Here is a 20,991-nt window from a genome sequence, read left to right on the forward strand (position 1 = left end):
GACCTTCCAAACACTCTCGAGGCAAAGGAGTGGACGGCAGAACTGACCCAAAGCAGTAAGAAATGTTAACAGGCATGAAGAGCAGGCAGAAAGATCAGCAGTTTACCCTTCACCACAGGAACCGCAGCCTGTCTAGGAAACTCTGGCCTTGGACAGGATCTGTGGTCAAAGAGAAGCTTTAGTACACACATGCTGTTCACGGCAGTGACACAGATATGAAGAACAGCTTTCCAGTGTAGAAATCTAGAAAAGCTACTTACACAGCCTCCAGCCAAAATCTCCGCCGAAAGTGGGACTGAGCCATCCTTGTGCATGAACTTATCTCTCACAAAATCATTCACCTGGACGAGAAATAGATATAGAAGCTGATGAAAATATAAAGTCATTAAATATATAAATATACATCGCTTAATATACGTTATTTCTTTCCTCAGTTGATTGCAAGAATTAACAGATCTTAAAATAGTTTAAGAGAGACTCTCAATAGCATATAGGTCATAGAAACAATTTGCAGATATATATGTATGTGTGTGTGTGTGTGTGTGTGTGTGTGTGTGTGTATCTGTAATATCAGGTGGGGGTGTGTGTACATACATATATTACAGATAGAAAAATTCAAAGAAAAATGGCCTATGAGCCAAAATTTTTAAAATGTCCTGCAATTATAGTAGCATGAAAAGGGAGACATATTGATAGTACAGATGAAATGATATATTTTATATTTTAGAACTTATCTTATAAGTTATAATTAAAGGTCATATTAAGTCTTTTAAGAAGACTTAATATAATTTAAAATACCACTCCTCACTGAAACCAATGTAAGCTCCTTAGTCTTCTTTTTTTCAAGTTAGTAGATGTTCAGTAAAAATTCCTCAGGGGGCGAGAGAGACGGTTCAGCAGTTAGTAGTGTCTTAAGCTCTTTTTGAGGATCCAAGTTCAATCCCCAGCATTGTAAAGTGGCTTTTAACCTCCTGCAATTCCAGCTCTGGGGTGAGCCAATCAATGCCTGCTTCTGCCTTCCCAGGTCACCAGCACACGCTTGTTGTACATTCACATAGACATACACATTAAAAGTGAGTATAATTTCTGGACATGTACTATAAGCAAGTTTAAGCAACAACAATTGTACAGTCTGAGCAGATATGGGCCAGAATCCAGCTCTGTTATCAAATGGCACAAGAAGTATCGCAGGGACCAAGGCTATATGGCCCGGTCTAAAGCCAAAGCTTAATGTTCCGGGGCTCTGAGGTCTTAGGGATGTATATGTAATATCTACCCACTCTAGACACTGAAAGTGAGAACCAACCATCTGCAGGTGAGCTGGGACAAACTTCAACTAGAAAAATGAGGTCCAAGAACACACCCTGCACATGTATTCCCTAAGCATTGGGCATAGGTGCAAGAGAACATACTCAGAACTGTGAGATCCTGACTCAACATCCTGGCTCTCCGATCACAGGTGTGGCTTGAACCCTATTGGTCTCCCTCGCTGCACCCTGTAAACCACACTGTAAACTGAAAGGGTAAGACGACAGTGTCCAGGGCCTAACATGGCAGGTACTGAGGGAACTCCAGTGCTGCTTCGAGGATGAGGACAGCCATGGCAGCAGCACCTACAATCAGCTCCAGGCTCATTACCACATTTCTGGATGTTTAATGTTCCACAGAGAACAAGGAGAAGTTATGTGTGCTGACTGCTCTGACCATGAAATTCGTTAGCATGGGTGAAGGACCACAGACCTGCTGAATCACAGAAGAATACCTGGTGGACTGTTGAGTGTGTGTCTCGTAATAAGAAGTCCCAATTCAAAGACTTACTGTAAGTTTTATGGCCTTCTCTGGGGCAACTCCCAGTAACTGTGGCAGCAAACCTAAAAATCAACAAGAAGCAGAAGTGTATTAAATAAATTAGCATTAACTACACAAATCAACAGCTCTGCAGAGGGGATCACCACTTGAAAACTGGGGCAATCTTTGCTGCAATTTTCTGCTATTACCTTTAATGAGAACACTTGTGGTGGAATTTAAGAACGACTTCTAATAGCCACATCAGCCCCGAGTAAATTCCCTTCCACATTCTGGAGCGTTTGCACATTGGGGAAGTCAACAGTGTCAGTAACACAGGAAACCTCATTATCTCGGGGAGTTTGTTCCTGCCCCTCTGCCTCCCCCAACACCTTTCTCTTGCCCCCTAAAGGCCCACAGTGCAGTCACTCAGTCATAGGACAACTATGGTTGGGTGATGAGCAGCACCAAATTAAGAAATGATTTTATGAAGGGATGGGCCTTTCTGGGACCTGATAACTGGCGAAAATGAATTTCTAAGTGGGGAATGGAAGGGGCACTGAAAACAAAGGAGAGTAAGCCCTATGTGCTCTACAATGATGGAGAATGTGGGCTTGGTCCATTCAGAGTGGTAAATGAGGGGAGAGTAATACCAGATGGCGCAGGAGACTCAGCCTTGCTTGTCCCGTTAGATGAGAAACCAGCAGCAAGTTTGAAGCATAAGAGTGATATACTATTCTAATTACTTCTTTTTCATGTTTACTTATTTATTTGTCTTTTTTAGAGACAGGGTTTCACTATGTAGCTCTGGCTGAGTTGGAACTCACTATGTAGAACAGGCTGGCCTGGAATTGATAGAGATCTGCCTGCCTCTGCTTAGAATAAGGCCACTACAACTGGCATGAATTCATATTTTTAAAAATCAACGCTGTGTGTGTGTGTGTGTGTGTGTGTGCATGAACGTGTGCCACACAAGTATACACATGCATGCATGTAGGTGTGTCTCTGGAAGGGAGACTGGGGAGAGAACAATGGGACACACTACTGCTGATCCAGCATGAACAACTGGGCAGCACTGAGGAAGCCCAAAGAAGTTTGGGGTAATACATGAAGAATTTTGTTAGGGCCACATTCAGTTGAATTAAGCAGGATCCCCAGTTTGAGAAGATATGGCTTTTGACTTAACAGTCAAATAAAACAGTGCAGCCCTGACTATCTGAACCAAAAAAGAAATCATGCTATTTTCACCTGTTCTTTCTAAGAAAAGAAAGAAGTAAAATAAATCAAGGATAAACTTTCCCTTGGAAACATGCCTAGGAGATCTAGGGGCCAGTGCCATTCTGCTTTCCAGGGCTCATGGTCTTCACCTTAGTCCAAAGTCCAACTTCAACTCACATAGATGAATCCCACTTGCAGCCCCTTCTGCAGGGACATGTTTTCAAAGTACAGCCTGAGGCCAGAGCTTGCAGCCTGTAGTTTCCAAACCCATGCATGTGCTTGATCAAGCAGCAGCAGTTTTCTGGCATAATCTATCCAAGCTCTTTGCCAAGAAAGAACGACAGACCGGACAGCCTTGGGCCTCTTTCTGATGTTTAAGACAGATGACACTCTTTTCTTTGGACAAAATCTAGGCAACCAATTTGCCAAAGTCTACCCTAAGGCAGACATCAACAGACCATGGCCCAGTGGTGGCTTTCATTATCATTGTCCTGCTGGTGTCCTTACAATAGAGAAAACTTTCCTGTTTTGCTCGTGGAAATATAAAAGGGAGGAATGGGAACTAAACAGACTATACCAGCTTCGTGTTTTAGGAAGAAGGTGAGAAAGTCCGTTTCCCTGTGGAAATACAAGATAATGAGGATGCTGACGCTAATGGAAATTTAAGACACATTCATATAATGTGTGTGATGTGCCAGGCACCATTTGAGGTCTTTATTAACCCATTTAATCCTCATAACCACCCTAGAGAGAGGAAACTAAGATTTTCAGAGGCTAGGTAATACGTTTGGTAAATGATGAAATGATTAAAATCTAAGTTTTTTCCTTTCAAGGGATTTTACCATAGGCAACACTCAACTGTCACATGGTTAATACCTATCTTCTACTCAGTCTCTTCTATTCCAGGACACAGCCTCTGAGTATGTGGAGAGGTCCCAAAGGCCTTTGAGTTTCTAACACCCTTCCACGTGGCTGCATTTTCCGATCTTACTGAATTCCTGGGGTTTCTGTTAATTGGATAATACGCAGACTACTAGGAGCCAAGCAGCCAGTGACTGAGCAACCTGAACTCTGTAAAATGGAGCTGGCCCATCAAGAAGCCCTCTCTGAAGCATGACTGAGGCAATGCATTCCCATTTGCACGTGGGGCAGAAAAATGCAAAGATGCCTCAGATGGTGCAGGGAAAATGGCCAGTTGGATGCTAGGAATGCGCTGAGGTCACAGGGAGACAGAAACCACAACTAAGCAAAGCAGCTGGGGTGGCGGCATAAAGAGCATGTGGGGTACAAAGTACGGAAATGCCAAAGAAGAAAACACAGTCCAAAACAGGCAGAGCTTGTAGGCTACCCGGAGATGGACTGGCTGTTTTCTGGACCCACGGAGCCAGGGAGGCTCCAGGGTAGCTGCTGCCCTTAGATCTCCACAAGCTTCTGTCTTTACTTACTCTCATGTGCACTCTTATTAAAAGCCTCCCCTCCCCCGCCCTTGCTAGCTTGAGGGATGCTGTACTCTCTGTACTCTAGGTGAGCTGAATAGGGCTCGGGAGCTGGAGGAGGCTCCGGCCGGGAGACACAAACGCTTACCTATGGTGTACTTGCTTAACAGCCTCTGAAGAGGCGACTTGCAATTTAAAGAAAGGCTCTGTCACCAAACAGTGATATATTAATTTCTCCTAGGAAAATGTGGGCAAATGTCACTTAAGCCAATTCTTACTACCTGAAATCTTGATTTTTCTTCCTGCATTCAGGCCAAACCCCCAATATGCTTAAGTATTTATTTGCTATAAGTATTTTTCTCATAATTAAATCATAATGCAAACCTGAATACACTGATATTAAAATGATCTCTTGCCTACAAACTATCCTGTGACTAATAAAAGCCATTCTGGACCCAAATGAATACGGAGCTACATGCAATCACTTCAGCCTAGAACCATGACTACGGAGCTACATGCAATCACTTCAGCCTGGAACAATGACTGCGGAGCTACATGCAGTCACTTCAGCCTGGAACTAGGACTACGGAGCTACACACAATCACTTCAGCCTGGAACAATGTCTACGGAGCTACACACAATCACTTCAGTCAGCCTGGAAGGCGGCTGAGAGTTGTTCTTCTTGCTATAAATTCAGTGATGCATTGTGAACAGCAAGGAACAAAACAGAAAGCCCTTTATTTAAGACTGAAAATGGAGCGACAAATATTTCTCCATGGAGCAGCGACTTACCCAAAGTTCCTCTTGTGCCCAGAAGAATGAACTGGGAGGACAGAGACGAGATGGGTGACTTCTCAGAAAAAAAAAAAATCTCAGTTTACAAAAACACCCCTACCTGTCCAACAACGTGCACATCTTATTCTGCTTGTCTATGGGTACTAAAAAAGGGACAAAAACACCTGAAAACAGTCCAGTAAGTATCTGAGGGTAGGGACATCAAAGCAGTAGAAAAATACTGTGGGGAGAACGGGTTCCTCTGCCTGCAGGAGGGGGAGATGTATCCAAGAAGCAGGCCGATATGCCTTGGGACTCCGTGAGTCCACCCAAGCTCCATGGAGAAGAGATGAAGGCAGAATGGAAGACAAAAACAATGTGTAGAAGGTTACTAGAATCCCAAGATGGCGGTCCTTTCAGAGTCCCAAGTTGAAGAGAGACAGATCTAACAATAATAGCTTCATAAGGAGCATTTACTGCACATGGGTATTTCATCCTGTTTTTATGTACATTATTAAGACGCTGAATTCACATGACAATCTTATTTGGTGCAACACCACCACTATATCATCATCATCATCATCATCATCATCAGTTAAATCAGTAGACAAAAAAAAAAGAGGCTGACTCCCAAGGAGCTGTGGGTCACCTGGCTGCTGGGTGTGCAGCAAGGGCTAAGAAGAAGTTCTAGAAGCAGTTGGAGGCCATCTTTCAAGGCCAGAGGCAGGTTTTTGTTTGTTTGTTTGTTTTTTTTAAAAAAAAATCTAAAGTAATATAATCAGAGACCACAAGTTTCCTCAAATTAAATAAAAACCTCCACAAAAGAATAAAACCAAACTATGCAGGCATTCCTAAGATCTGGGCCAGGTGCTGGCACTCAGCAAGGAGGTAGGAAAGAGCCATTCTTGTTCTTCCTCTACTGTGGCTCCAAAGGAAGCCCCAGGTGAGTGCAGGGATACTATGAGGCTACTGACAGCCAAGATCTCCTGAGGACATCACAACGTAGCAGACACTGAAAAGCAGAGGTAGGAACTGCAGTAGCTCTTCCTAGCTGTGGTCCTCAAAGGAAGCAGGCTAACGGGGCTTACTTAGTAAGCCTGCAGCCACCACACCAGTCCAGTCTGTACCGCCTACAATAGCACTCACAGCTCAAGAACATATGTGTTTGACATCTGGGCCACTCAGCAGAAAAGTCAGGTTTCTAATATAAGATGTTCCTGGTGGTCCCCAGAAATTCATTTTAACCATTCCACACAGAAACGGGATGTGTGTGTGTTGTTTCTAACTTGTCAAAACAGCAGTCCATTTTCCAGCGGCCTCAGATGAAATTTATTAGTGCGGTTTCTTTTCTAATCTTCTCTTTTTAGTTCAGCTCCATCCACACACATGGCAATTCTTCCTTGGCACATTTTAATAGAAGGCTGCTAATGCGAGAAAAGATTTACAGGGCACAGAATTAATGCAGTATTTTCTCTTCAGATTTCACGGGTTGAAAATATAAATCATGCCATTTCTTCTCCCTTTGAGCAGTTCTCCAGTGAGAACTGAGCTGGAGGTGTGGGCACGGAGCCCGCACCAGGAGCCCGAACTTCACACAGCATTCCAAAAGAAGGTTCCGGTGAGCAATGTGCACAACCAGAGGCCTACTACACTGTTCTATACCAAAGGACTCTTCATAAAAACTTCATAAATATTATGTAATTCTAGAATTTCAGAGTTGGCAAAGGCTGGGGAAAAGCTCATTAACAAGCCAGGCCCAGTGAAAGCCTGTTTATTCCCCGCAGTTGGCAGCAGTTGAATGGCAAGGCATAAGCTTCGGGGTTACAATTCTGGGTTTGTACCTCTTTCTAGTCGAGAGACCCTTCCGTCATTTGACCTCAAACTCTGCATTCCCTACTATTAAAACAAAAATGCTGGTTACTGTCCACTGTTTATTTTGATAATTTGAAGAACAGACTATACAAGGCACAAGACACTCGCCATCTATTTTACATATTCAAAACTGAATGCTTCTCTGCACCTCGTCAAGCTGCAGCACTGCACTGCTTCTTATTTCTCAGAGGCAACTCTGGCTGAATAAATAAGACCAGGTTCAGAAGTAGGTAAGGTGTCGTACAATCAATACTATCCCCATGACATCATGCCTAGCCTTGGAAGAGACTTCCTTAATCGGGGCTCTGGGACTGAGTCTAGGGCCCCACCTAAAGAACAGCACAGAAATAAATCACATCTCCAACTGTTGTTTATTTATGTCTAAATATTTAAACACATCTCAACTACTGCTGGTAAGCAACTGTTTACAGTGTAATGTCTCCCGGATGGCAGAGAGATGGGTGAAGGGCATGGTCTGAGGTCCCACTGCGAGGCTGAACTTCCAACTGCTATTTATTGACCATGACGTTATCTCTTTGTGCCTGAGTTTTCACTCTTTCACCAATGGGCAAAACCATGGCCCCATCTTCTTAGGCCAGTCATGAAGAACAAATGAGTTACTACAAATCTTCAGATCAGTGCCAAGCACAGTCAATGCTTCAGAGGTGGATTTATCATCATCATCATCATCACTGCCATCATAGCAACACTGAGCATTTATGCTACCTCCCTTTCATGGGAACCAGACTCCACGTAGCAGCTCAACAGCTTCTTCCACGTCTCCCAAGCTATTCAGTGATGGCAGAAATACTCGCATGGTTATGTTCGTGTTCAGTACCAACTCTTACAGCAGGCCCTAGGTTTTCCAAAATGTTTAGCTATTCTCTCTAGGGAACATATCGCTCAAACTTCCTCCTAGAAGATGTCTTTCATATAACTATAACAAAGCCGGGGTAGGTGATGCCACATCTCCTATCTGGCAGTTTGTCATGAATGCCAGGCTCTCTGGAGAAGACAGAGATACAGAAATCCACGGACACTGTGACCAGTGCAACTGCTGTCCTAACCACGCCGCATAAGCCAAGCAGGTCTAAAAGGCAGCAGGGCCTCTTACAGGAAAGAAACTCAAAACCTAAGGTAGCAAGTGAAGCTGCGTTAGCTCAAACAAAGGCCAGCTCAGGAGAGGCCAGCCCCGAGAAAGGTGGTGTAGCCTACACACAATGAGGTGAAAGGCATGCAGGGTGGAATTCGGTAGGAAAATGACACTCCTACTCCCTGAAGTCATAGCCTGCACACTGTGACTCAGTGGCAACCCTCTTGTGTTGTTTTACCCTGCTGACCTCATTGTGTAGGCCAATACGCTTGTCCTGATGGTCCCAGAGAGCCCCCTTGCTTTCTGCATCAGACGAACCCTCACTCTGGAGTGATCGGGGCTCTGTGCAGCACACCTTACAGCTTTTACTCTCATTCCTGTCTCTCCACACTGTAGCAGGCATTCCTCCTCCTCCTCCTAGCACAGCCTCTCTGGGTCGAATCACATGGCCTCAGGCAGGAGACTCCTCCACCTTCACAAACACACTATCCTGTTTCAAAGTCTCACCACAGTCCACAGACTCTCAGAGCTGCTACTCTGTGGTGGATAGATTATGGGGCAGTTTGGGGTGGGGACAACTGGGCTTTCAACGCTTGTTTACTGAGTTCCATGCTTTATTAGAATTTTTGACCACAGTCTATGGTATGCTTCAGGATGCCTTTGGGTGTCTAAGTATTAAAACCTAAAAATGAATGATATCAATAAAGGTTTAGAAAAAGAAGCAGGTCTTTGTTGCTTCTATTTTGGGGTTTTCCCAGAAAGTTTCCCTTCAGTCCTGTGCGTGCCTGCACGGTAGCTTCCGAATGTGGTCATCTAGCATCTGCACTAGAAAGTTTAGTCTGTCTCACTCTGGACAAGGACACCAGCCGCTCAAATACCTCTGTTCCAGAAATCTGAAACAGATTTGTCATTAATCTCTCCTCCAGGTTGCACAAAATCCCAAAACCTGTCACTCTCCTCAATTGGCTAAGCTCACTGTTTCTCCTCTGTGGTCTTCTTGAGCGCCAAATCACCTCTCAGCCACCCCAGTCCATGTGTGTCACCTTAATGTCTGCTAGTGGTTTCCTGTGCTCCCTCAACCAAGAGTGTCCAAGTCTCCTGCTCACTCCTGGTTTCCCACAATTGAGTATCTGTCTTGATTTCTGCCTATAATTTAACACCATAAATGAAACAGTGAAGAAACAGGGCACGGAAACTGGACTTAAAGCAGCCCATTCTGCACAGAATGAACATTCTGCTGGGCCAGAGTGGACCCATGACTCTGGAAGTTCAGGAAGAACTGTGGTCTCTTCAAAGATGCATGTGTCATTAAGGGATGCCGATACGAGTGATCGAAACTTTAATGGTTTTGTTTTAGTGTTAAGATTTTTAGGTCTATTTTTATCCACAAGAGTTAAATATGAAGAAAGTTTCTCACAGGAAGCCCACTGAATTTAGATTCTCTCAACTATACTACCATCAACCATAACAAGAGACTTGGTTTAAACTAGCTGTCCACCAACTTTTTTCTAGAATATACTCTGATCAATGATTTCTTGAAATATCACCACAACATCCTCTAGATGTCACCTTGAGAACATGCCAGGATGGAGGATGGTTGCCTTGAATCACAAAAACAACTTGAAACAGACAGTTCTAAAATTTTGTGCACCTGATTCAATGAGCTAATTTGAATAATTCTTTTATATTTGTGGGGACTGATGTTTATTTTATTATTTACTTGACAACAAATATGTATCTAAATTAAGGTATGGTTCATTAAATGATCTAATATGCTTTTCTGGAATTTTTTCTTATATTTTTATTGCAAAAATGAACTTTAGGGTTCTCCCAACAACAAAAACAGAAATCCTATAAGAAGTGTCTCTGATGGATTCTGCTTTCTCTTGGGTATATTCCCACAAAACATCTCACAAAACATCTCCCAATGTTGGAGGCTCCTCATCTTACCGCTTGGGCACGGGAGAAGCGAGAGGGTACAAGTTCAAAAGCAGCAACTAGTTATGTCTGGAACGTTAAGAACAATTGATTATGGATGACTGCCCAGCAATTGTTTCTCTTAGACCAGCTCAGACTATGGCGGGCCAATGACTGACTCAATCTGCTCAAGCAGTTCATCAAACCAAAAGAACTGTCAGGGAACTCGTCAAAGTCTCAAATTCCTTTGAGTGAATTAAATCAGGCTGGAGACCTGGGAGGACACAAAGATGTTTATGAGTGACTTCAGGAAATCTTGGGTTATCTACTTAGTCTAAGGTTTAGATGTTCAAAATTTATAAAAATAGGGGAGGGAGCTAAAAAAAAATTTAAAAATACCCGAGACGAGGAAGTCATTCCCTGTAAAGAAAGTCACCTGCATTGCAGAGGAGTTTGAAGCAGAGCAGGGCTCCTAAGATCTTTGCCAGCAACCAAGAGTTGTGTAAAAACCAGGGTCCTGGGGATAGAGCAACAGCTCCACACGTGCTCAAGAGTGAGCGCTCCCAAGCTCAGACAGCAGATTTTCAGCTCGCAGAGGTGCTGCATTAAACTGCTTTCTGTCAGTCTTCCAGGTGAGCTGGGGTAGGGATCCAGACGTGTGTTCTGATTATTGCCCTAAGCACCCTCCGAATTCTCTGATGGTAACCTTCACTCTGTCTCCATAGGGAACTGCTTTTAAATGCAAAAGCAGCTTCTAGAGCTCCTGTCCTTAGCAGAAAAGGCAGTGTGGTGGGCAGCTATTACCCTTGGAATAAAAACACATGACGTGGAGGAAGTACCTGCTCTCAAGGTGGTTTGCCAGTGTAGTGTTTGTGAAAGCATAGGCAGAGGTAATTTCAAATAGGAGAGAGACCTCATTTGTACCAAATTCTCAAATTATCTTATTTAGGATACATGTTATGATGGAGAAAAGTTCTATCTCATGCAAATTCTAAAATGTGAGAAAATGCCTAATGTTTTATAGCTCATTTATAAATTAGTGATATTCTGCAACGTTTCAACTACTGCCAGTACACATATTAACAGCGGCAACTTTTATGTTCGCCTACTTTAAATCCGACCATTTTCCTCTATAATCACAAAACTTCAAAAACAACTATGTTACATTTAAGGTGAAACACACAGAGAATCACATGGGGATGTTTTGTGTAATGATTTATATCTAAAGACTCTCTCAGAAATGCTTGTCTTTATCCCTATTATTCTTATTTTTAATAGTGACTATTTCCCATGGGTTACCTGCAACTTCATTTGGTCTGTCTCTGGCACAATGACACACACTTACAAACACACAACGATTGTGTACAACGTGCTCAAAAGCACAGGTCCCTCAGCAATCCAAAATAAGAATACGTCATTATCAGGACATTATTGTTCTTAACTGTAACTATCTATCATCTCTTTGATCAAGTTTCAAATTAAAGATGGGAATTGAACTGCAAACTGTAAACTAAAGAGTTTTACAGTCAACTTTTTGTTTAAAATCCATCCTCTAGCAAAGAAAAACACTCAGAGAGAAAAGAACACAGGTGATCCCTAATGTCAATCTTACATCACATTCTACTTATCCTGACAAACAGATTCAGCCCCTGCCCTGAGGGGTCATGCCTCAAAGCAGGTTAGATAAACAGCTATTTGTTTTTTTTTTTGTTTTTTGTTTTTTGTTTTTTTTTTTCGAGACAGGGTTTCTCTGTGGCTTTGGAGTCTGTCCTGGAACTAGCTCTTGTAGACCAGGCTGGTCTCGAACTCACAGAGATCCGCCTGCCTCTGCCTCCCGAGTGCTGGGATTAAAGGCGTGCGCCACCACCGCCCGGCTGATAAACAGCTATTTGGTGCCTAGAATGAGCCTCCGCGTTCTACCCAGCTCAGCACGTCTTCTCCCCGTGCCCACAGCTCCATCCTCAAGAGGGATGAACTGTTTTTCACAGCCCACAGTCACTCAGCTCATGGGTCCATGGGATCAAAAGGTGAGGTCAGCCAGAGAAAGAACTAGATAGAATCAAGAATCAGGATGGGCCAGGTGTAATCACAGAGGAGAGAAAAAGGGACTGAAAGTTAAAAGTCAACACAGGCGAACTGAAGGAATCACTGTGTCGGGAGGGTTCTCACAATGGAAAGGCACCTCTACCATTAATTTCACTACCCATAAAAGCATTACGTGAAGCAACATCAAGATTTGGGACATCTGGGTACAACATTTTTCCTGTAAAAACAAAACAAAACCAACAAACAACCCAAACAGAAACAACAACACGACAGACACAGATAAGATGGACATTTTTGCCTGAGTTACTGTAAAGCAGTAACTGTGACATTAACCTTGTACTAATGGGGAAGCCATTTTATTTAAAAGGTTGTTGTCACCAAAGAGGAAAAGCATTTCAAATGGAAGGTGGTGACCCTACAGGGGTCATCATTAATCATCTGGGGTCAAAGACCTTCCAAATTGTAATAGGAGGCAGGGGGCAAGGGAAAGAAGGGAGAGAAAAGATCAAAAGGCCTTTGATGGGGGTTATCTACCTATACAATAGCACCTGCAGGATGGAAGCTGCCCAGCTTCTAAGGTGACAGGGGTTTTGCTCATTAACTGGACTTTGGAGACTGAAGTCAGCAGATGGCAGAAGAGGCCTAGAGGTCTCTCATGGCTGTCTCTTACATCCATCAGGCCTCAGCAGACCAGGGAAGAGCTGGAGTTGGACAAACGGCAAAGTGGTCCAACATGAACAACCTCACAATTCTGCGCCGTAACTTACGAAAATGTACACATCTGCTCTTTGCAAAGGTAAGCAGAGACAGGAAGCTGACGATAAGGGCATGTCTCCTAGGCCAAGCCCGATAGAAAAGAAGGTCCGTGGCATCCTTGGTTAGCGATGATGCACTCTTTCCTCCTGTTAACGCTGTTTAATAAACTTTACATGTAAAAGAAGCAGGTGGACAGAGACAGTGCCATGGGTATTGTGAGGTGTGAATCAAATTCATTCAGATGAAGGAAAAGGGCAACTAATTCAGGATGTGGTGGGCAAGCAAGACTCCAGTTAACACTTGGTTTTATTTGCCTAACAGGGTTTTCCCTGATGCGGTACAACAGTCTTGGCAGGATCTATGGTAGGCACGTTCCAAGGCTTTTAGTGGGTGCTTGCCCTTAGACATTCCAAACCTCCCATGGTCCATTCTTTCCCACGTGCACATCCCTAGGGTAAGGTGGAATTTACAAATATCATGCAGCAAGGGATGAACAACATTAACATTAATAAAGCAACCAAAAACATATGCTGTAATTAGAGACATGAATGTGGTCTCTCTCCAGTCTCCTAGTGTACCGCTCTCACTCTTCCTGTGATAATACAAGCTGATACATCACCTTGGTGATGTGAGAAAAAGCAGGGCAATGGTTCCGTGATGTAACAGTAAGATGCTACTGATCTGAAGATGTCAGGAGAATCAATGGTTGCATTTTGGTGCAGAACCACGAGTTAGCTCCATCATGCTCCTCAGACGAGGACACTATTTACAAATTTGTGGGTTGCTTATTTCTGGAATTTTCTAGTCTGTATTTTTAGAACATGGTTGACCATGAATAACCGAATCCATGGAAAGTGACACCGTGGAAGTGGGGACCACTGGACATTCCAGGAGATTCACAAATCTCAAGCAAGTTGTGTCCCGTTCCAGGGATACATTTCCTTGGGAGATGGTGAGTGGAATATTTCAAGAACACAAACAATAAGGCTTTCAAAAACTCACTAAGAATATTCATAAAAATAATTTATTATTTTAAGAAATAAAACACACAACAGAGCAATATAAATGGCTTTCAGACTATGGGCTGTTTTGATTAGCCATGCCCTAGATGCCTACAGCCTACACCCATTAGCATGGATAATTGAGAATCTGCTGGATTCCCATTTTAACACAGTCCCTCTAATTCATTTCAGGCACTGAGATCGGAAAGCAAAGCCGTGGCTGGGACTCCACTTCCACAAAGGGAGCACAGCACCACCCCGTGCCATACTGACCTCTGTACAGGCCAAAGAAGCCTTCATAGCGGAGCACCTTCTTGAAACAGTCGAAGCTGTTCTTGTACATGAGCTCCCCCACAAAGGAGCCAGTGGACCGTTGGTTCTGCATTCGAGTCTTTACAAGATCAATAGGATACACAGCGGTGGCTCCAACAGCTGAAATAAAGTAATACCATTATCTCAGCCAGAATTAAAGCGAGTTGGGGGAAAGAAATAGGTGGATAAAAATTAGAGAAAGGTTTGAAAACAGAATTTTTAATGCACAGAATTACTGAACGGTCTTTCTATATTCTTAATTGTACATTTTTATTCAAATGACATCCCTAACAAAAAGCTGTCACTAGATATTTAATTAAAAGCATATCAGTGAAATCTAACCTCAGAAAAGGGCTATCCCTTGTAGGATGCTGCTCATGTGCAAGAGATGGAAAAGTCCCCCTTCTCTGTCCCTCCCAATAGATACACAGGTGGGTAACTGACTTGTGGAACGACTCTGAAAGCAGCAAGGTGGAAAACTGAAGGAAAGACCAGAGGATAACACAAAGGTGACTATTTAACACTCATCATGACTGACCTCCAGCAATAGAACCCAGACCAAACCTGTAGGCTGACTCTGCGAGCTGAAGAAGAAAAGGCCGAGCCACATCTCCCGAGGCCTTCTGCTTCACACACCAGCGCAGCGGGAAGCAGCCAGCAAACAGGAAGCCAGAAGCAGGCAAGCCAAGGAAGGAAAGAGGACAGAAATAGGTACAGTTATTGATCGTATCACCGACTGGATTATAAATCTAATACAAGTAAAATACAAAGAGAAAAATGAGATATGAGGCTATCAAGTACTTATTAATAGGTGTTTGGCTACTAAGCATGACTGAATTTACATTGAGACATAAAATTATGACATAAAAAATAACATTACGAACCCAATTTCAAATGCTCAGCCCCCATTTGTGTTCATAGACATGTCAATGTAAAAATGCCAAGGAGATATCATTCTTGATTAATCTAACTGCCTGAACTTTTTATTTGAATTTTGTGTGGGTTTTAAATGGTAATACTGAGACTAGTAAGAATTGATAAAAGTTATGCTCAAACTCATTGTTAAACTAAGTATAAGCTCTGGAAAATTTAGTAACATACATCCAAACACTTAAAGAATACAGTCTCTGATGCTGCAATTCTTACTTTAGGCAAGAAACAGCAATGAAAAGACAGGGAAAAAAATAAAGATTGGGCTTTAAAAAGCAGCACCCCAAGAGCAAACATTCTGGAAATACCGTGAATGGCCAACAATAGAGTCTTAAAATCCTGTGCTGGCTGGCACGGAGGCACATACCTTTTATCCTCAGGATTGGGAGGGTAAGGCTGACCTCAGAAAGTTTGGGGCCAGCCTGACTTACACAGCAAAGTGTAAGCAAACCAGAACCGCATAGTGAGACACTGTCTCAAAAATAAATAACAATCACTCCTAAAACAAAAGTACATCATTTAAAATGGTATCTCCAAAGAAGATCTGATGTTGGTTAAAAAAAACAAAATTTCACAAGACTCTTATTTTATAAAGAAAACATAAGGAGCTGGAGAGATGGTTCAGTGGTTAAGAACACAGGCTGCTCTTCCAGAGGACCCAGGTTCAATTCCCAGCACCCACGTGGTAGCTCACAACTGTCTGTGACTCCAGCCTTAGGATCTGATGCTGACACCAGATCCACATGTGGTGCACAAATGTAATGGAGGCAAAACACCCATACACATAACAATAAGTTAATACAGTTTTAAAATGAAAGAAAACAAGTTGAAAAGAGTGTGGTGAGTGGACAAGTATTTATTATGCTCCTTTCACCTTTCATGGCACTGTCTTTACGCATGTGCTTGTTTTGTCTGCTATATGCATGTGTACCACATGTGTGCCTGGTATCTACAATGGTATAAAATCTCGAAGAACAGAAGTTAAGGATGGTTGTGAGCCATCATGTGAGGGCTGGAAACTAAACCCAGGTTCTCTGAAAGAGCAACAAGTGCTCTTTGCGGCTGAGCCAATTTTCCAGCTCTTTATTGTATTTAAAAAGAAAAATGAATTAAGAGTAGAATATGAAGTCTTTTGTTGCTGTTAAAATTATAAGTTGATACATACACATAAAATTAACACTAATATTTTGGCATCTATATTACCTAGATACACTCAAAATGTTTATGATGGCCATAACTCAAAGGGTAAATTATGGGTGACTGTAAATTTATCCTAAACTCCATGCTCCTAGGCAGTCAGCTGTCTACTGTTGTTCTTTGAACCTGCTATCTTTCACATTTCTGTGGCCAAAACATTCTAGAATATTTTGCTACCCTGTCAGTGTAAATAAAGTAGCAACTCTGTCCCACAGAGTTGTCAAGTGAGGGAGCGAGGGTGACATACATACAGTCAGCACTGAATAATACCTGCTGAAGGAATAAATACAGCCAGAAAAATTTGTTTTCAAAAGACGTGATAATTAACATCAGCGAACAATGAAAACAATCACCAACCTCAGCTACCAACCCACTGAATTTTAGCTGCTGTCAATGCAACGCGATTCCAATACAATTAGATCATTTGAAATCCTTAGTCGTTAAACCAAAAACCGCTCTATGTAGAAATATGCGTGTCTAAGAAGGTAAAACATTTCTTCCACAAATTCCACAGTTGTCTCCAATTCTACCCCTGTACTCTACCTTCCCTGTGACAGGTGTATTCAAAGGAGGAAGATTATTTTATTTACATGTATGAAAACATGTGATACTAAAAATGTCCTGGCATCAAAATAATGAATGAGAGTATTTCAAAGATACGAAAGGAAGGGACCTGCCATTACTGCTACCTCTTCCTGTAGAAGACAAATCAAATTCCAGGTTCCCATTTAGCTTTTAGAAGCTACAAAATGTAATATTTTCTTAAAACAATGTGAGGAAAGGAGTCCACCTTCATGCTCCCCGGTCGAGGACAAACACTGCAGGGACTACAGGGTGCTGGGGTACATGAACTGGCCCGAAAGGGAAATGACCTGCCTTATTTGAATTTGTCAGGCGCACTGGGGTCCTTGCAGTCAAAATCACACTAGGTTTCGGGTAGGATTGCTACGAATTGCTCTAAAACCTCTGCATCAGCCAGTCACTTCCTACTGTAGTGGAGTTCATCAAACTCCTCTAACCTTTTGTGGCCAGCACCAAGAAGCACCTATTAGAAGCCCACCAAGGCTGCAAAGGGCACAGAGGGAAACGGAGAGGTGCTGCTGCCAGCGGAAAGCAGGGAGATCTGAAACAGCCCCTCTGCTTTCCTTAATCCCCAAATCTCTACAATAGCTGGTGGCATGCAGACGAAGAGATAATTATCTCAGACACAGCGGCTAAAATCAAAGAGAGGAGAGAGCAAAGCTGCTTCCACCTCTGCCCGGGATTACACATTTCTTTCTCCTGCACCAGGGGTAATTGGCTTCCTCTTTTAACCACAGCCAGCTGGTTTCCCAGAGGTGCCTAGTTAGGATTTACTGAGCACACACCCACTCCTTCCACCCCATGCGGCACACAAAACTCCCTGCTGCCTTTGGGTGGGAAGGAGCTAAAGGGAGGAGGGGTCCTGGCTCCAGGCCTGACAGCCCTAAAAATGCAGCTCGAGTCAACCCATTGTGGTCAAACTGGCGTCGCTGTTCAGATCCAGAGCTCCAAGCCAAAAACAGTTAAGTCTCATAAGACTCGAAGATGGCTTTGCCTTAAAGGCGGTCTTTTTCTAAAAGCGATGCTCTGTCTGTTCATGGATTTATTTTATAAGCACCATGCAGGCAAAAGCACATGCAATGAAGGCGTTGCTCAGCCCCAGATACAGAGTGGAGCAAGGGTTAAGTGAGGAGGTACCAGGTCTTAAGTTTCTGACATGGGCTTCTGTTAACCATAAAATAAAATTCAGCATTCCTGACATTGTTTCCACATAACTTACGAAGCCTTTCACAGAGAAAATAGGTCGAAAAGCCTCTGAACTATGACTCCAGACTAAACAAAATTATCTCATTTTGATACTCAGAAAAAAACGGAAGGGCATGGCTGTTAGACAATGCTCTTGACAGTGCCCCTCTGAGGAGCCAAGAGAGCTTTCATTTAGCAATGCCAGATGCTGCTGGGGACAGGCAAAAGGACCCAGGGATCCACGCCTACTTCCCTCAGGACCAGATGGAAAGAAGAAAAGAACTACTTGTTTTGAGAGTGTTGGGGTTTCTTGTGTTGGGGGAACAGCTCCATCTTTCTAAGAAACTCATGCCCTGTATCCGTTCACCAGAAGGTTGCTAAACAATTTCCCTTTTCAGCCTCTTCAAAACGCCTGCATTTGGGGGAGCAAAACTGGAAAATATTTACATCAGAAACCAATGCTGGAAAGGCAATGGAAGTGCACGGGGCCTGCTACCTCCGTGGAAAACACCAGGCGAGAACTTACTACTCACTCACCTGCCTCTGGGCCTCAGCCAAGTTGAAGGGCAGCATACCTTCTTCTAGGGGAGCGATCCGCTCAATGTCTGCTAAGGTCATGCGTCTGAACAAAGAGCAAACATAGCAAACAATGACAAAGTCCCAGATTCCTTAAATGCATATTACAGAATTCCAGAACGTTCCTTTTATCGCTTCCCATATTTCACTGTTTCCTTCATTATTTGGTTTCTTTCTCTCCTGTTGTATTCTCTCTACACCTAGCTCCTAACCTCCTTTTATTAAACTAACTTTTAAAGAAACCAACTTACCCCCTTGGCTCATATAAGTCAGCTAACTGAAACAAGATGCCGACTTCCATGGGTGTGACCTGACCAAACTTCTGGGCTGCCAGAGCAAACTCCTCTGTACGGGGAGAGAGAGAGATTCAGAGAGGGCAACACTGAGTTCAGCATTCAGTCAAAGCAGTGGAGGAGCGGAAATCACAACCCGTTTCATGAAGTTACTCCATACCTCCCCAGGTCTTTCTCCCACGTGGAAAAGAATGCTGACCACCACCTAACACTTACAGTGAAAGCTCGGTGCCCTGTGGGGACTGGAAACAAACTACTCTGGACGGTATTTAGATTACAGGGCAAGGAAAACGGGGGAGCACGTATGAAAAACTTCAACTGCCTCCTCACAGAAACACCACCAATCCCCAAGTGAATTTTCTATGAAATGCTGAGTTCACAGATCACATACACCCTTGTCAATACAGGTTTGTGGGACGCTCACATAATTTTTGAGGGCCACTGACCTGCCTGCCGATTTGTCTTAAGTTCCTGCAAGAACTGCAAAGACTCAACAAATTCTGTATCTTGTCTTGCATTCAAAGCTGTCTTCAATTTATCAAAAATTTAGTGAAGATTATTTTGTTTACCTTAGTTTGTCTGATCATAGAATGGAGGCCACACATCCCCAATTAATTAGCATGTATGAACGGGATAGAAAATTCTAATGATAACTCCAGGTTGTCGTCCTCAGCCCCAGTGCCTAACACAATTGAAGCAAAAACTCTACTATACTCTCACTCACCCTTAGTCACCTCCACGTCTTTCCTGTTGCCAGCCAGGGTGCTGTAGATCTTCCTGATGAGCTCCATGTTGTTAAGGAGAGAATTGAATCCATTAAAGTAGGAGAAACTAACTTGATGGGATCTGGTGCCTCCAGCAGCCTTGGAAAGTTGAGAACAAGTGAGAAGAAGAAACAACAACAAAAAATAAGATAAATAGGAGATTTCAAAAGTACATATATTTAATGCTTTTTTGGAAGTAACCAGGAATGATCAACACAAGTATTTTTCTTTCACATTAGAAAAGAAACTACAAGTAATTTTTAAAAGTGGCTGCAGCCAGTCATGACCAGGGCTTGTCCTTCCATACCTAGTCCCTGGAAAACTAAGGAAATACACGTGCAGGCTTAGAACAGGACCAGCAATCATTTACAGAGATCAAATTTCAGGGACAGATGTTGTACAAAATGGTTTATTTCATCTAAAGAGCAAATCCTAAGGCCTTAAACATACAAACTAGATCACATGCGTGCATGCGCTCATACCTGTGCCGACACACTGTAAGAAGTGGCTAACGCAACATTAATATCAAGATGTGCCACAGCACTTAAACCAGCAGTGAATAATCACTGAGTCCTGAGCCTCTACACTGGTGGGGCTACTGAAGCACAGTTAAAATTCTGGTATTCTGGGAAAATTTGAAGATGTCCTACGCTTAGGTGGGGGTTGAAGCTGACTAGAATTCTGATAATCAGAATTTTTAAGAAAAAAATTTTCTTCACAGGGAACAAGAAAAAAATAGCATGACCACTGTGAATGGAACTTCAGTTTGGGGTTTCAAATTCTGTGCTTCCCTAACAAGGAAAAATACTTTTTTTTTTTAAATTAGGAAAACAGCCATGTAGTTATCGTTTAAAATAGCTGACAGGAAAGTTTGGGGAGGGGGTGTAAGCAAGAAACGGAGTGAGATCAACATCGTACCAGAATGGGAAAATCTATGTTTTCAAAATGAAGCACCAGGAAAGACTTGAAAGGCACATGGTCAGCACTGTGGGAAACCCAGACAGCCATGAGCACACAGGTGGTCTAGCAAAGGAAGCCTTTCCAGGAAAATGGTTCCTAAATCTGAATGACCAAGAGAATCAGCTGGAAGCTTTAACACTTAGACACTAACCTAGCCACCCATCCGGGGTGAAGCAGAGGCCTACAGGAAACCTGGATTCTAGTCCAGTCCACAGCCAAGGCTTGGAACCACACTACCCAGCATGCTGTAGGGCATCTTGGAATTCCAAGAGGTAAGGACATTGGTTGGACATC

General features: G+C 43.0%; 1 protein-coding gene across 1 annotated transcript in view; it reads right to left on the reverse strand.

Annotated features, from left to right (window-relative positions):
• Nucleotides 1–20,991, reverse strand: part of Slc25a13 (solute carrier family 25 member 13) — a 186,020-nt gene that overhangs the window by 63,339 nt on the left and 101,690 nt on the right. Inside the window, exons 7-13 of the mRNA XM_038319714.2 lie at nt 19,698–19,836; nt 18,932–19,025; nt 18,642–18,726; nt 14,749–14,833; nt 14,172–14,330; nt 1,819–1,871; nt 261–341 (exon numbers count right to left, since the gene is read on the reverse strand). Coding sequence (XP_038175642.1) covers nt 261–341; nt 1,819–1,871; nt 14,172–14,330; nt 14,749–14,833; nt 18,642–18,726; nt 18,932–19,025; nt 19,698–19,836 — 696 coding nt within the window. The remainder of the gene's footprint in view (nt 1–260; nt 342–1,818; nt 1,872–14,171; nt 14,331–14,748; nt 14,834–18,641; nt 18,727–18,931; nt 19,026–19,697; nt 19,837–20,991) is intronic.

The sequence above is a fragment of the Arvicola amphibius genome, chromosome 2 (genome assembly GCF_903992535.2).
Source record: "Arvicola amphibius chromosome 2, mArvAmp1.2, whole genome shotgun sequence".
Classification (NCBI taxonomy): Eukaryota; Metazoa; Chordata; class Mammalia; order Rodentia; family Cricetidae; genus Arvicola; species Arvicola amphibius.